This window comes from Equus przewalskii, chromosome 14 (assembly GCF_037783145.1).
Source record: "Equus przewalskii isolate Varuska chromosome 14, EquPr2, whole genome shotgun sequence".
In the NCBI taxonomy this organism is placed as follows: domain Eukaryota; kingdom Metazoa; phylum Chordata; class Mammalia; order Perissodactyla; family Equidae; genus Equus; species Equus przewalskii.
In genome coordinates, this window is record NC_091844.1 from 7,296,766 (window position 1) to 7,310,528 (window position 13,763).

A 13,763-nucleotide genomic window follows, 5' to 3' on the forward strand; every position below is an offset into this window, starting at 1 on the left:
ATACCTACTTAATTGGTCAGGTTTTCAGAATCCCTGCCCCCAGGCTGGGTTGCCCCTCGCCCCGGCGGGCAGCAGAGGGATGGGGGAAAGGGTGGATGGCAGTGGCGGCGCCGGTCTCACCTTCAGACGGGCGTGCCGAGGCTGGGGCGGGGGCGGCGGTCCCTCCTTCACACCTGTCGCGATGGCAGAGGCAGGAGTTCAAAAAGCAAGTGAGAAACAGCACTGCCCTGCCTCCCTGGGACTGCGAAACAAGGAACCAGAGAGGAGCCGCAAGTGTGATTAAAGAGAGAAGGCAACTAGAGAAGGTTGAAAAACAAAAGAAGAAGAAACAAACAAAAAACAGAAAGCAAGAAGAAAGAAAAAACGTCTGGCAGCCGCTGGCTGGCGGAGGCTGCGGGTCTGGGGTGCTCCCAGTGGGGCGCTGCTGCCGGTCCCGCGGAGTGTTCTCTGTCCGGGATGCTCCTCGTCGGGGGATGCTCCCTCCTCGTTGGGGTTCGCTCTCGGTAGTGGGGTCTTTCCAGTCGGAGGTGCTCCTTGGTGGGGGATACTCTCGGTCGCCGGGTGCTCTGGGTTTGGGACAATCCTTGCGGGGGTATACTTCGGACTCACGGTGCGCCTGATCTGGGGTGCTCCTCGTAGGGAGGTACTCCTGATCGCGGGCGCTCCGAGTCTGGGGCGCTCCGGGTCTGGGGTGCTCCCTGTTTGGACGCGCTCCGGGTCGGGGTGCACGCGCTCTTCTCAGCGTGCCAGGGTATGGGCTCCTCCACCTGGGCGCCGGCCTGGGCGTTCCGGGACCTACCCGACCGCGGGGGCGATGAGGCTTCGCTGGAAAATCCGGCCTCGCGCTTTCCCCGCGGAAGGTGGCGGCCTCAGCGAAGCCGGGTGCCGGGAGCTCTGGGTGGTGGGCGGTGGCCGAGTGACCCGCAGGGCCTGGAGGTGGCGCGCCAGTGCTGCTCCTGAGCTCCCTTCTGGCGCAGAGCAGTCTGCACCAGAGAAAGGTGAGGAGGGAGTCAACCTGCACCAGGCAGAGAGGCAACATGGGCGCTTAAGAGTAGGGGCTGGGGAGGCCTGGAGAACAGGACTGAAGCCAAGGAAGAGCCCCAAAGATAGGGACGGCTCCCTGAGGCGAGCACGAGGAGAGGAAGAGGTCATTGTCTCAAGCACTCAGGACTCAGGTTTGTGCTGAAGCCTTCTGCTTAACCTGAGGGATGAGAGTTCTCTATGGAGAAGTAATAGAGGGGCGTTGACTTGAGAATGTGACGTGTTAAATACCAAAGTATAAATGTTTTGAAAGACGTACAAGATATCTGTTACGAAATCTACAGACTATTGCTCAAAGAAATGAAAGACCTAAGTAAACACAAGGATTTATCATGTTAATGGATTGGGAGACGTTGTTCAGATACCTATTCTCCACAAACCAGAGTTTATAGAGTCTCTACAATTTCAGACTCTGTAGGTAATAGAGTCTAAGTGTTGAATGCAATCCCTATCGCAATCCATATCCCAGGAGGAATTTTCAAAGAAATTGAGAAACCGTTTCTAAAATTTACATGTATGTGCACGCTATCAGAATAGTCAGAACAATCTTGAAAAAGAAAACAAAGAACAAAGAGGACTTACATTGACTTGAAGGTTTACAAAAAGGCAATAGTGATCTTGACAGTGATATTTGCATAAGCATATAAATGGAAAATAACAGAGAGTAGAATAATAGACCACGCATGTCTAGTCTGTTGATTTTTGACCAAGGTACCCTGTCAATTCAATGGGGAAAGAAAAGTTTTTCATAAATGTTGCTGAAACAACTGAGATCTCTATTAAAAAAAAGAACCTTGACCCTTACCTCATTTTATATACAAATATTAATTCACAATGGACCATAGACCCAAACATAAAAGCTGGAACCATAAATATTTCATAAAAATGCATAGGAGAATATCTTTATGACCTTTGGGTAGGCAAAAAAAAAATACTTAGAGGGGCCAGCCCTGTGGCCAAGTGGTTAAGTTCGTGCGTTCCACTTCGGTGGCCCAGGGTTTCAGCGGTTCAGATCCTGGGCGTGGATCTAGCACCTTTCATCAAACCATGCTGAGGCAGCTTCCCACATGGCACAACCAGAGGCACTCACAGCTAGAATATACAACTGTGGAATGGGAGGCCTTGGGGAGAAGAAGAAGAAGAGGAAAAACAGAAGAGTGGCAACAGATGTTAGGTCAGGTACCAATCTTTTAAAACAAAAAAAATTCTTAGAACACAGAAAACACTAACCATGTAAGAAAAATTGATAAATTAGATGCCATCAAAATTCAAAATGTCTACTCATCAATGACACCATTAAAAAAATGAATAGGTAAGCCTAGAAAAATTCTTACATCTATCTGAAAAAGAACTTGTATCCAGAATATATAAATAATTTCTACACATCAACAAGATGTAGAGAAACAATACAATTTAAAAACGCGCAGAAGATTTTCCTTTCACTGAATGATACATGGATGGCCAATAAGAGCATGAGAAAAGCTCAACACCATTAATCATCAGGGAACTGCAAATTAAAACTACAATGAGATTCATTTAACAACCACTAAAATAAAAACCTGACAATATCAATCATTGGTGAGGAAGTGGAGGAACAGAAATCTCATACATAACTGGTGAGAATGTAAAATGGTACAATTAGTTCACAAAACAATTTGCCAGTTTCTTAAAAGGTTAAACGTACACCTACCCAAAGACCCCTACTAGGTATTGGCTCAAAGGAAGTAAGACATACGTCCACAAGAATGTTCATAGTAGCCATATTCATAATAGCTATAAGCGGGAAGCAACCCATATGTCCCTCAACAGGGAAATGTTTAAACAAACTGTTGGGCAGCATATGTTGGAATGTGACTCAGTAATACAAAGAAACAAACTACTGACCTGTGTGAAATAGGGATGAATCCCAAAAATATTATGTTGCGTGGAAGTAACCAGACACCATGCTGTCCGACTTTATTGACGTGAATTTCAAGACCTGACAACATGAATCCGTGAGATAGAAATCAGGACATTGTTTGCCTCTGAGGAGGGAGAGAGATTGACTGGGGAATAGCCAGAGGGACTCTCTGGGGTGCTGGAAATATTTCTGTCTTGTCTCAGGTGATAACTACACGGACATGTGTAATCATCAAAACTCACCAAACTTAGGACCTTCATTTTATTGAATGCAAATTTGACTCAATCGAAAGTAATTCTTTGTGTTTTTATAATTCACAGGAATTTGTACATGATTCTAGATGACCATATGGTAGACACCCAACAAGTTTTGGCTGAATTCGTTTTATTCACCATGCTCTGTGTGTCAGGGGGAGCATCTATGACTCTCACTGTGCAGGTGAAGAAACTGAGAGAGGTCAGTGATGCTGCTGGTATGAGAAGCCAGGTCTTCTGGGAATTTCCTGACCAGGCAGCTTGGAAGTATGAGCTACTGGAGCTGAGAAAGCTGTCACAGCTTTTCTTCTCCATCCTCCCATTTTTCAGTTGCAGAATCTGAGGCCCAGAGATCTCAAGTGACTTGGGAGGTGGGTGTAAGTTTAAGAAAAGGGGTGATGGAGGAAAGAGCTCAGCGATGTCAGGCTCTCCCCTGAGGCCAGCCCTGTCTGGGTTCTCTGGAGTGTTTCCCGCTCCCTTCCAAGTTCCCACAGTGGACTTGAAACCCCATAAGGTGAGTAAGGAGTGTGCCTTACTCACCTGTGTCCTGTGATGTCCCTTCACAGCCCTTCCTCTCCCGCCCCTCGCAAACAGAGGCTCAGCACACTCTCAGAAAATGTAAATGTTTGTTGAGTACTTACAAAGGAGCTCATAATATAGACAGTCAAAATATGTTTAAAAATAAAAAATAAGGGAAAAATCAAAAACAAAGATAATATGAAGCAAGGGAAGAGGTTATTACAAATTCCTATCTACTTGCTGTCGAAAGATCCCAGATTTGGGTCTATGCTTTCAAGCAGCTAATATAAAGGGGGAAATAAGATCAGTTCCAAAATTCCCTATGTCCATAAATCAAAACACATCTGTCATTCTGGCTGGGTGGGGAAGCAGGAATAAAGGCACACCTATTCCTGATGGTGAGGTTGGAGGGGATATATTCACTAGAGGTCCTCGTTGAGAAAGGAATGGAATATAATCCACATGACAAGAAACATGTGAAGTGTTATAACAACTGTTGCCATTTATTGAATCTTTACTCTGGTCTGGTCCAAATAATTCCTTTTTTTTTTCATTTGATTAGCGCATAAATACAAAGAGTTTGGTATGATTATTCTCATTTTACTGAAGGTAACTAAGTTTGGAGAAGTTAAATGACTTACTCATGGTCACACAGCTGGTTGGCAGCTGACGAGGACTCGTTGATCCCAACTGCTATGATGTTAACCAATCAACTATACTGCATCCTTTTCATTGGCTAATTTTTTAGTAATTCAATAATATCAGATGTCACCACATAAAAGCACAATAATCTGCCAGAGTACGGTAATTAGATTTAGCAAATAAAAATAAAAGACACCCAGCTAAATTTGAATTTCAGATCAATTTCAGATGAAATTTCCTTGTCTGAATTCAACTTTAACTGATGTCCTGTATTTTATCTGGCAACTCTAATCCAGGGAGTAGAGATGTAGATCATAGTGTATCTAGAGGGATGGGTAAATACAGATCCTTTAGGCAACCTTCCTGAAATATGACTTCTTTCCAGGCAAGATTCTGTAGGTACTGAATGACAGTGAGTTTAAGATTACACTCCACGTCAAGGGTCTGGAAAGCAGTTTTCTTTTGTCAGTTAAACATGGAATCATACACTTCATTTAAGCAGTTCAGCTGAGGATAGGCTCTCCATCCGCTTTCAAAATTTGAGGCTCCAACGGAACTCTCTGCCCCAGTGGACACCCTGCCTTAGCTCTGGATCCACGGACCGGCTCTGATGTAATGTGAGCTCTTTCCGGGAACTGACGGGAGTGGCCTGGACTGTGCAAATTAACTTCCATTTTGCCAAAACAGTTCTGCCAAAATGCCACACTAATTTCATAGAAATGATACAAAAAACATTTTCTTTTTAATTGGGAGTTATACCGATATGGTCATTGCAGAATTTATAATGGTGGCTATTTAAGTTGGATACAACTTAAACATCTAAAAATAAGGAATTAGGCATGTCAACTGTAGCACAACCGTGAGATGGAACACTATGAATATTTTAAAATGTTAAAATTTAAATGACGTGTCAAACGCTTTTACCATAGTATTAAATAGAAAAAAATACAAAAACTACACACTGTTTAATCTCAGCTGTATAAACAGTATGTGTAAGTATGAATTAAAATTTTTTAAAAATACAAGAAAATTTATCAAAAGTCATAACCTTAGGATGTGGTTTATGAATGATTTTTGTTATTTTCTTTTTTTATAGTTTCCATTCTACAATGTACTTATATCACTTTTATAGTGAGAAAAAATATTTCTGAAGAGAATAAAAATATATGAAAGAAATTTTAGAACTGAAAAAAATGATCATAATGGCAATTGGGATAAGGTACTCCAACAAAGTTGACAATATTGAGATGATGGGACTAAGCATCTGATCAAATAAAATACAGTAAATTCTGGAATCTGGGGAAGAAGATTTACTACTCACGTTCTGCTTGAGGGAAACTGAGTGTTCTTCAAGATTACATGAAAATTTAACTTCAAAACTTTTAGGTTGATGTTCAGAATGTAGGTTATTGACAAGAAATGAGGAGAGGAAGAACAAAAAAGAGAGAAAGAGGAAAAGAGCGTGGTGACAACGTCCTACTCCACAATGCAGAAAGACCAGCGAAGGGAAGAAGGGTAAGAAATATGAGGTGGAGAGAGGGGAACTGAGGATAAAAATTTCTGGGCATTTTGCATCCTCCCAGAATCAAGAAAATGGAAGTAAAGTTACTAGATGAAATCTGAGGCCTGAATACCCTTGACATTGCTACTTCCCAGCCTCAGCTCCCAATGTCTCTTCGTGGTGTAACCCAGCTAGGAGTTTGGATCTGCAAAATCGGGCGCGTCAGCACATCAAAGCAGGCACTCCTGCCCGTGGGCACTCAGGGAAGCCAAGCGGGAAGTCTTTCTGGGAGGTTTGTTTGGCACAGGCATGTGGTACCTCACGTGCTTCCAGAATTTGGAATTCAGGGACCTCTTGTTGTCCACATGGGCTTCCCTCCACTTGATGGTACCTTGCACTTTCACGAGATGCTTGAGGGAATCTTGGAGCTCCCCAAACTGCAGTCCGCCCGGCTTGCTCAGAGCCTCCATTTCAATCAGAATCACCTTGGAGTCGTTCTGGATGAGGGCGCTGTGCAAGGCGATCTCCTGCTCGTAGGCAAACTCCTTGCTGTGCGTGATTTGAGGAGTTAGGATGAAAATGTGCCGCCTGCTCTTTTGTATGTTGGTTTCCACTGCCGTGACTGCATCTGGGAATAAAAGACATGGATAAAACGTTCTGTTGTTGCTTTTTTAAGTCTAATGGTTTGGTCACAAATGTTCTGAACTTTTAAAAAATTATCATTGTTATAATCTCGTGTGAGATTCTGACAGTGATCAGTTCACTTATTCAGAAAAGTGGGAATGTACTTGGATGGAGACCCGCTATGTTTGCCTTACCCCGTCACCAGGAGCACAACCACTCCAAGGCCCTCTTCTTTCCCAGGTGGATCAGTCCAAACTGAAACAGCTCTTCCGGTTAAATGAGAAGGTAGGAGTATTTAGCAGGAGACTTAGTTCAGGTTCATTAGCTACATATCTTCTAAGGACATTAGCTCACATGTTTTAAAAGGGCTTGGAATTTTAACCCTCAAAGAATGCAACCTCAGGAACTCTTGCTCCTCTGAAGCAACTAAAGTCTCTATTGAAGGGCTGGATCCACCTCGCCCCTCAATAGTCTCTGCTTTAGAAGCTGATTTGATCTGGACTAGAAAAATCTTGGAAAGACCAGATCTCCTTATCAAGTCAGGGTTTATGGAGCATCAACTCCCTGGTGATTTCAGTTAGCTTCAGGGGGGACTTAGAAAGAACACGTAAAATACCAGTTTTCACTGCGAGGTCACAGCATGATTAAGGAAACATAATCAAGAACAAAACAACTCAAGACATTCTTAGAGAGCAGCGGCTGAAAGGCTACCAATTCCTATAGTAGCTGGAAATTAGGAAATGAGTGTTCAATAGTGTCAGATAGAGACTTTGTGTCAATCAGGAACCTAACAGCAAATTTGGCACACTCCAAAGGACTGGCTAAAGAGAGTTTAATGAAAGGACAGCTTATGCAAGATGTGAGCAGAGCCAAGGGAAATCAACAAAAGATGGTGCAGAACCCCACAACTGGCAGCATCAGGGACCCATTGCCACCGTCCAGGCATGAAGGGAAAGAAGCAGTTATGGAACCCAAGGAGTATAAATGCCTGAGGAAAGCCAACTGACAGGAACCTGTGCTCCAGGAGAGAGGAGCACAACTACCCTGGCAGCCCCACCCAGAGCTGGTAGGGATGTTCTTGCCCTCTGAACTCCTGCCAGTGTCTCTCATCGGCCAAACCCAACATGGAACAGAGGGCAAGAGAGTGATGGATTCCATAATGATGGGCCACTCAGGTCTGCTGGACGGAGGGGGATGCAGAGTGGATTTGAAGAAGCAAATGGAAGATAGCAAGCATAGGAAGAAATACACAGCATCAGTCAGTCATAAACTTTTCACTTCACTCTTACAGAAGAGTGAAGTTTGGTGTTGTTTTGTTGGATTTTATTTTACTTTGGTTGAGGAAAGGTCGGAGGACATACTTGAGGGAGGGGAAGTGGGAAAACTTTCCAAATGAAAAATAGCACAAAAAAGGCAACACAAGCTTGAGGATCAGTGAGCTGGCGTTCACGTTTGGCTGGGGAAAGGTGTAATTAGAAACGAGGTTGATGGACCTGAGAAAGAAGAGATGAAGAGCTTGCAGCCACATGTAGCCACATGTAGCAGCTGGTGTGACATGACAAACAGTTGGAGTCCTCGCAGCTTCTTGAGCACTTGTGCAACATGAAAAGAGCCTTTGAGCACCATGACTCTCTACTTGCATGGCAGCCAATGGGGAGCGCTGGGGAAAGGAAAGAGCCTGGAGGGAAGGCTTGGGTTACATTTTTCTGAATTGTACATTTTGTAAGTCTCCCAAGCCATTACTAGGCTCTTAACATTACCCAAATATTCCAGGATAAACCGAATTCACCTGTTGTGCATACCTTTAAATCTACAGGCACTCGACTCTGTCTTTTCCGGAGGAATACCAGTTTAAATTCACGGTCTCCTAAACATTTACTTTTCTGGACTTCCACTCATGATGTCCCTGCCTCATTCACATTTCAAACCATCCTGGTCTCTGAGGAATTCGAGAAGAGTTCCCAGGAGGGTTCATAGGTACTTGACATAAATATGGAGAGAAGAGAAGAACTCCCGACATGCGGGAATTGTGACACAACTGCCAAAGGTACATGAAACCAGCAAGGAATATTGAGAAACAGAAGACACAGTTCTACTTATTCTTGTAAGAATAGAAATTTGCAAATGCTTCCCCAATATGAGGAACATCATGAAGACTCCTTGAGTCCTTTCGGATATTTTAGCCAGCACCTCTGGATATTAGAATAAAATTCTTTAATTTTTAAGCCTTCGTTCAAATCTTCTAGATAGAATTAAGAGAATTCAGAGTTAGCCCAGTGGGGGACGTGGAAAGTGAAGTACGGGCAGTACCTTGCTACTCCATATAGCAAGGACACCTCGTTCTGTCTTCATGTCACTGACACTACCGTGAAGACGTCATGATCAGGGTGGCGATGGCAGCAGGAGGAGCAAAGAATAAGTGTCTCCTTCTTCCGGAGGGAGAAATACTTAAAAGCTCTGGTCACGGGGCCTAGGATCATGATTGCAACTCCTTATCCAATGCACGGATAAGACCACCTATCTCTTAGCCTTCAGATGAATGTGACTTTCTGGCCCTGATGTATGTTGATAGCTTTACCTTCTCCAGGTCGCAGATCCCTGCCATAAATGCATAAGTTATAGCCACATTTATTTTCCAGAACATCAGGCAGGATTTGGTGAACGAAGTGCTCCACAGAACTGGCCCCCTCGGGACTATTTTTCTGGTTCCGTGGGTAGATAACATAAGCATCATAGATCTTTCCATCTGAAAATGAGAACAAGAAGTACAATTCTATTACTTGGTTTTTAAAAATTCTCATCTGCCTCTCAGTAAACATTTTTTCACCGAGCTGAGGAACATATCCCAGCCTCCCAAATATTCTGGAATCCAGAGGTGATGGCAACAATTTACAGCCCCAAAATGTCATCAGGAAATCAGTCTTAGTCCCGAAGTTCTCCTTTTTAGTGTCTCAGACTGAATGATGGAGAATAGGTAAGAGTCTGTCCAGTATAGTTCAAACCATATTGTCAACTTTGATTAATGATCTATTAAAATAAGTATTTACAGTCATGGATAAGGGTCTTCTGTGCTGGATAGATCTCAGTTTTACCTTTGTTTTCCCCATGCTTCTTCTGGGGAAGTGAAAATGCTAATGGCCAATAGTAGCAAGGAGATAGAATGTTTAAAGGGGGCAGAATTTCTCACAAATCAAACAATTAGCCCCTGATTGAGTGGACCACATGGAAAATCTGACATATATCTGCTTCCAAATGAAAGGGTGGTGTTCCTACTAAGCAGGCAGAACTGGCTTCTTTCATGTGCCTGGGCAAGCCTCTCTCTGGAACAGGGTTTCTGGTAAAATACACCTGCATTCTGATGGACATTTCTAACCTATTCACATCTGGAAAACAGGAACAATTTTGTTAATGTTTTGAATTCCATGAAGTTTTACCAATTCACATTTTCCAGAATGTTTAAACCTTTCTGGGTTTGAGCAGATTCTGTTATTGGGGAGTTCATAGGGACAGCAATCCCACTGGAGAGATATTTGAGCTGTTGAGATAAATCTCAGAACCACGAGGGGCAGCAAGGCAGAATGGAGAATGTTCCTTGAGTGGACTCAAGAAAGATGTACTGTTACTATGTTAGTAAGCAAAGGGGAATCAGGGTTTCATAGCATAGCTATTAAGAGATTAATAGATAAGTAACCAACAACCATTATGGGACCTTTTCTTTTTAAAGGAAAACTTGAAACTTGCCACTTACCGTTCCTAGTTTTGTAAGGTCTAGCTATGTCTCTCCAGAGCAGAATAACTTCAATCCAGAACACTTTTAACATTATCATCATGACAATGATTAGCATTAACAATATGCTAAATCCTGCAAGTATGTAGTAGGTGCTTTGATGCTCAGCTATTCAAAAGATAGGGGGAGGACAAAAATGATCATTATTATTACTAAAACAAGATAAACAAATACACCTATGCTGCCTCCACTGAGAGTTCGAGATTCATACAAGAGATGCCTCCATGGAATTGTCATGGCTGCTTTAAGAATCAGTAAGTAAATGTTTTTTGAGCCCCTCTTCTGTGCAAGGCACCAGGCTAGACATTGTAGGGGATTCTCAAAGCATAAAAGATGTAGAGACACATGCCAACTTAACTAAGATAGGAGGTAAAAGCATTAATTTTAGTTGGCAGAGGTATCTAGAAGGAGCGCTCACTCCACGCTGAACTGGGCAATGAAGGCTTCCTGGGTGAGGAGGTCCCTGAACGATGGGTAAGATTCAGGTACCTGCGAAAAAGGCAGTGTACTCTTGGCAAGAGAGGATGCTTGGAGCCCAAGGGTGGAGATGGGAGTGTGTTTTCTGAGGAAGTGGAGTAATGTAATTTGGGGAATTAGTGGAAGATACAATTAGAAAGGTGTGTCAGGGCTAGGTTCTGACCAGACTTGAGGCTCCAGTAAAGAATTTTGCCTTTATTCTGAAGGTCATGGGGCCACTGAAGAGTAGTAAGTAGGGTATTAAAACTGAAAGTGGTTTTCAAGCAAGATTAATCTAGTGGGAGGTTTGTTTCTGTGGAAAGAGAGCATAGGTATTCAGAGTAGAATGAAATGGAAAGTTTTTGTAGTACTAGGGGTGAGAAATAAGAGGGTTCAAAATCGTGTAATAAAGAGAAAGGAATGAGCAAGTCTAGTGCTGGGGGCATCAAGGAGAAAGAATCAGTAGGTCTCAGGGACTCATTGTATCTGCAGTTGGTGGCATAGGAAAGCAGGCTAGAAACAAGAGCCACGTAAGTCTCTAAAGCATATGTGATGGAGAAGTCAAATTACTGGGTTCTAGGTCGTACACATAGCCTTTATTTCTCTTACGGTGAACATTATTTAGCCATCACTGAACTTTTATCCTGTATTCATCGCTTCACAAAATACATATGCAAGATGGTCCTCATCTCTAAGGACTTGTAACAGATATGTACAAATTGAACGTAAGAACTGTCCTCACTAATAGTATCTTTGGCTGTTTTAAGTTTACTTCCCTCTTTAGAATCGTTAACTATCCTATCTTACAAATAGTTCCACTTAAAGATGAATGTGAGAAGAATGTCAAATGACGCTGGGCCACATAGTTCTCTTTTCATTTTCATCTGAAGTCTCAAAGCATGGGCTCTCGGTTTTGCCACAGAAAATCACTGCCCCGTGTTTGCAAATTCTTCCACTGATTTATCAGCTCCCTGAGTATCCAGCACTGTGAGATGAAGAATGACCAAGGGGAAGTGATTCAAAACTGGGGGACAGGGGCTGAAAACTGGCAGAGAGCTCACTGGCTGCCCTGTCATCATTTTAAATGATAAATGTTCCCTACATTCATCACTTCAACAGGAATCTTCTCCGGTTCACTTTCTAAAAATCCTATCTGGATGCACGCTGGCATCTGTATTTCTTGTAGAGATTGTTATGAAGTAGCTGTGCATGGGGCTGGCTGCCTTCAACTGGAAGAAAGAAGTATATCCCAGGCACTAAAGGAAGTTGCAGTTCAGTTTCTTTCTAAGTGTTAAGGACTTTATAAATGTATAGCTAATTCTTGCGTGTGATGACTAAATACTAAATACCTTCTGTAAGTGCCTGTAAACAGGAAATCCCTGCCTGCCTGTGAATCTTGGCTCTGTAGTACTTGGCATGTTATTCAACCTCTCTTTGTCTCAGTTTCCTCATCTATAAAATGAGATGGTAGTGGGGCTGGCCCAGTGGTGTAGTGGCTGACTTCATGCACCCTGCTTTGACAGCCCAGGGTTCACAGGTTCAGATCCCGGGCACAGACCTACACACTGCTCATCAAAACCATGCTGTGGTGGTGGCCCACATACAAAATAGAGGAAGGCTGGCACAGATGTTGGCTCAGCGACAATCTTCCTCAAGCAAAAAGAGGAAGATTGGCAACAGGTATTAGCTCAGGGCCAATCTTCCTCACACACACACACACAAAATTTAGATGATAGTTACAGTCTCTTCTTCATGGAGTATTGATAAAACAAATGAGAAATTAAATGAAAAAGAGTTAGACATGTACTGGTACATAGGAAATAATGAATAAATGTGTACTATTATTATTATGAGTATCAAATATTTATTTAATAATATGGGGGCATAGGTTTTGTAAGTTTTCCTTTTTAAAATTCAAGGCAGTGCTGTAATTTCTTTTGTTCTAGGAATAGAGATGAAGGAATTCATTGTGACAATTCAACAGCAGTAACAACAATTTTGTTTAATTTACACAGTTGTTGAAACAGAGTAAAACTGTGTTGATTTGAAGAAAAACAGGTAAAAGGTAGCAAGTACGAATAAATCAGAAGGAACAAAATCGCCAAGGACATACAACATGAAAACAATTCCTACACACAGGTAACCAAAGAACACTCATAGAATGACAACATAAGCAAAGCACTGGGATAGGGACGTGATGGCAGCGCCGGGTTGAAGGGTGGCTTCCCCTTTCCTCCGAGAGCCACCACGCTGTCAGCCCCACAAACACCACCCTAACATAACATCTCCATGTGGTCCACACGTCCTGGGTGACAGTTATAACTGGCAGAAGCCTGACAGCCCACGGAACATGATAGCACTTAAAATTATTTACAGTAATCATGATTCTGTTTGTCTTATAAAAACGTATAAATCAACAAAGTTGAAATTAAAACAAGAAAAATCCCAAGCACCACATCAGGCAAAAACTTACCACAACCACATCAAATTGGTGGCCTGCTTTCTCATCACCCCCAATCCTTTTCATCATGTTGTGCCTTTGTGGGTGTATTCAAATTAATCTGGGCTATACCCAACTTAGGAGTATAAACCAAGTTTCACTCTCCCTTTGGCTATTTGACAAACACAGTGAATAATTTCTACATGGTTGTACATGGAGTGACAAGTATAAAAATATCATATTTTTCTCCCCGCCCTTTTATACTGAATTAAGTATAAAATTCATCTCACAAACAGGATGTGTTTGCTTGGAAGTGCAAGCAAGTGAAGAAATCGACAGGTTCTCAGGAAGGAAATGTTTCTAAAACTATTTTTGCTGATGTCATTGCATGGAGTGACGTGGGAGTGGGAGGAAGAAGCAGTCAGTCCCCGAGAGGAGGAGTGTGTCCTTGCTGACTTGTTTAACGTTTTCTGGGTATGCTGGTAGCAGAAAGCACGATGACTCTGCGATGGCTTTATTACTGCTTTGAACTCCCTACAGACAATGTATCCTTCTGCTGCTTACACCCAGACAGATCACTTTCTCTACCCTGCCTCCAC

At 42.8% G+C, this 13,763-nt stretch overlaps 2 protein-coding genes across 4 annotated transcripts in view; both read right to left on the reverse strand.

The window, feature by feature from the left end:
• Window positions 1-1,048, reverse strand: part of IL18R1 (interleukin 18 receptor 1) — a 40,871-nt gene extending 39,823 nt beyond the window's left edge. Inside the window, exon 1 of the mRNA XM_008537410.2 lies at window positions 121-1,048. The gene's annotated coding sequence lies outside the window, so the exon portion shown is untranslated. The remainder of the gene's footprint in view (window positions 1-120) is intronic.
• Window positions 1,049-4,191: 3,143 nt separating this feature from the next.
• The window catches only part of IL1RL1 (interleukin 1 receptor like 1), a 29,597-nt gene continuing 20,025 nt past the window's right edge, over window positions 4,192-13,763 (reverse strand). For all 3 annotated transcript variants that reach the window (XM_070573393.1, XM_070573392.1, XM_008537411.2), the window contains 3 exons: window positions 10,230-10,376; window positions 9,060-9,227; window positions 4,192-6,485 (listed from right to left, as the gene is read on the reverse strand). In XM_070573393.1, coding sequence (XP_070429494.1) covers window positions 6,088-6,485; window positions 9,060-9,227; window positions 10,230-10,376 — 713 coding nt within the window. In that variant the 3' untranslated portion in view covers window positions 4,192-6,087. The remainder of the gene's footprint in view (window positions 6,486-9,059; window positions 9,228-10,229; window positions 10,377-13,763) is intronic.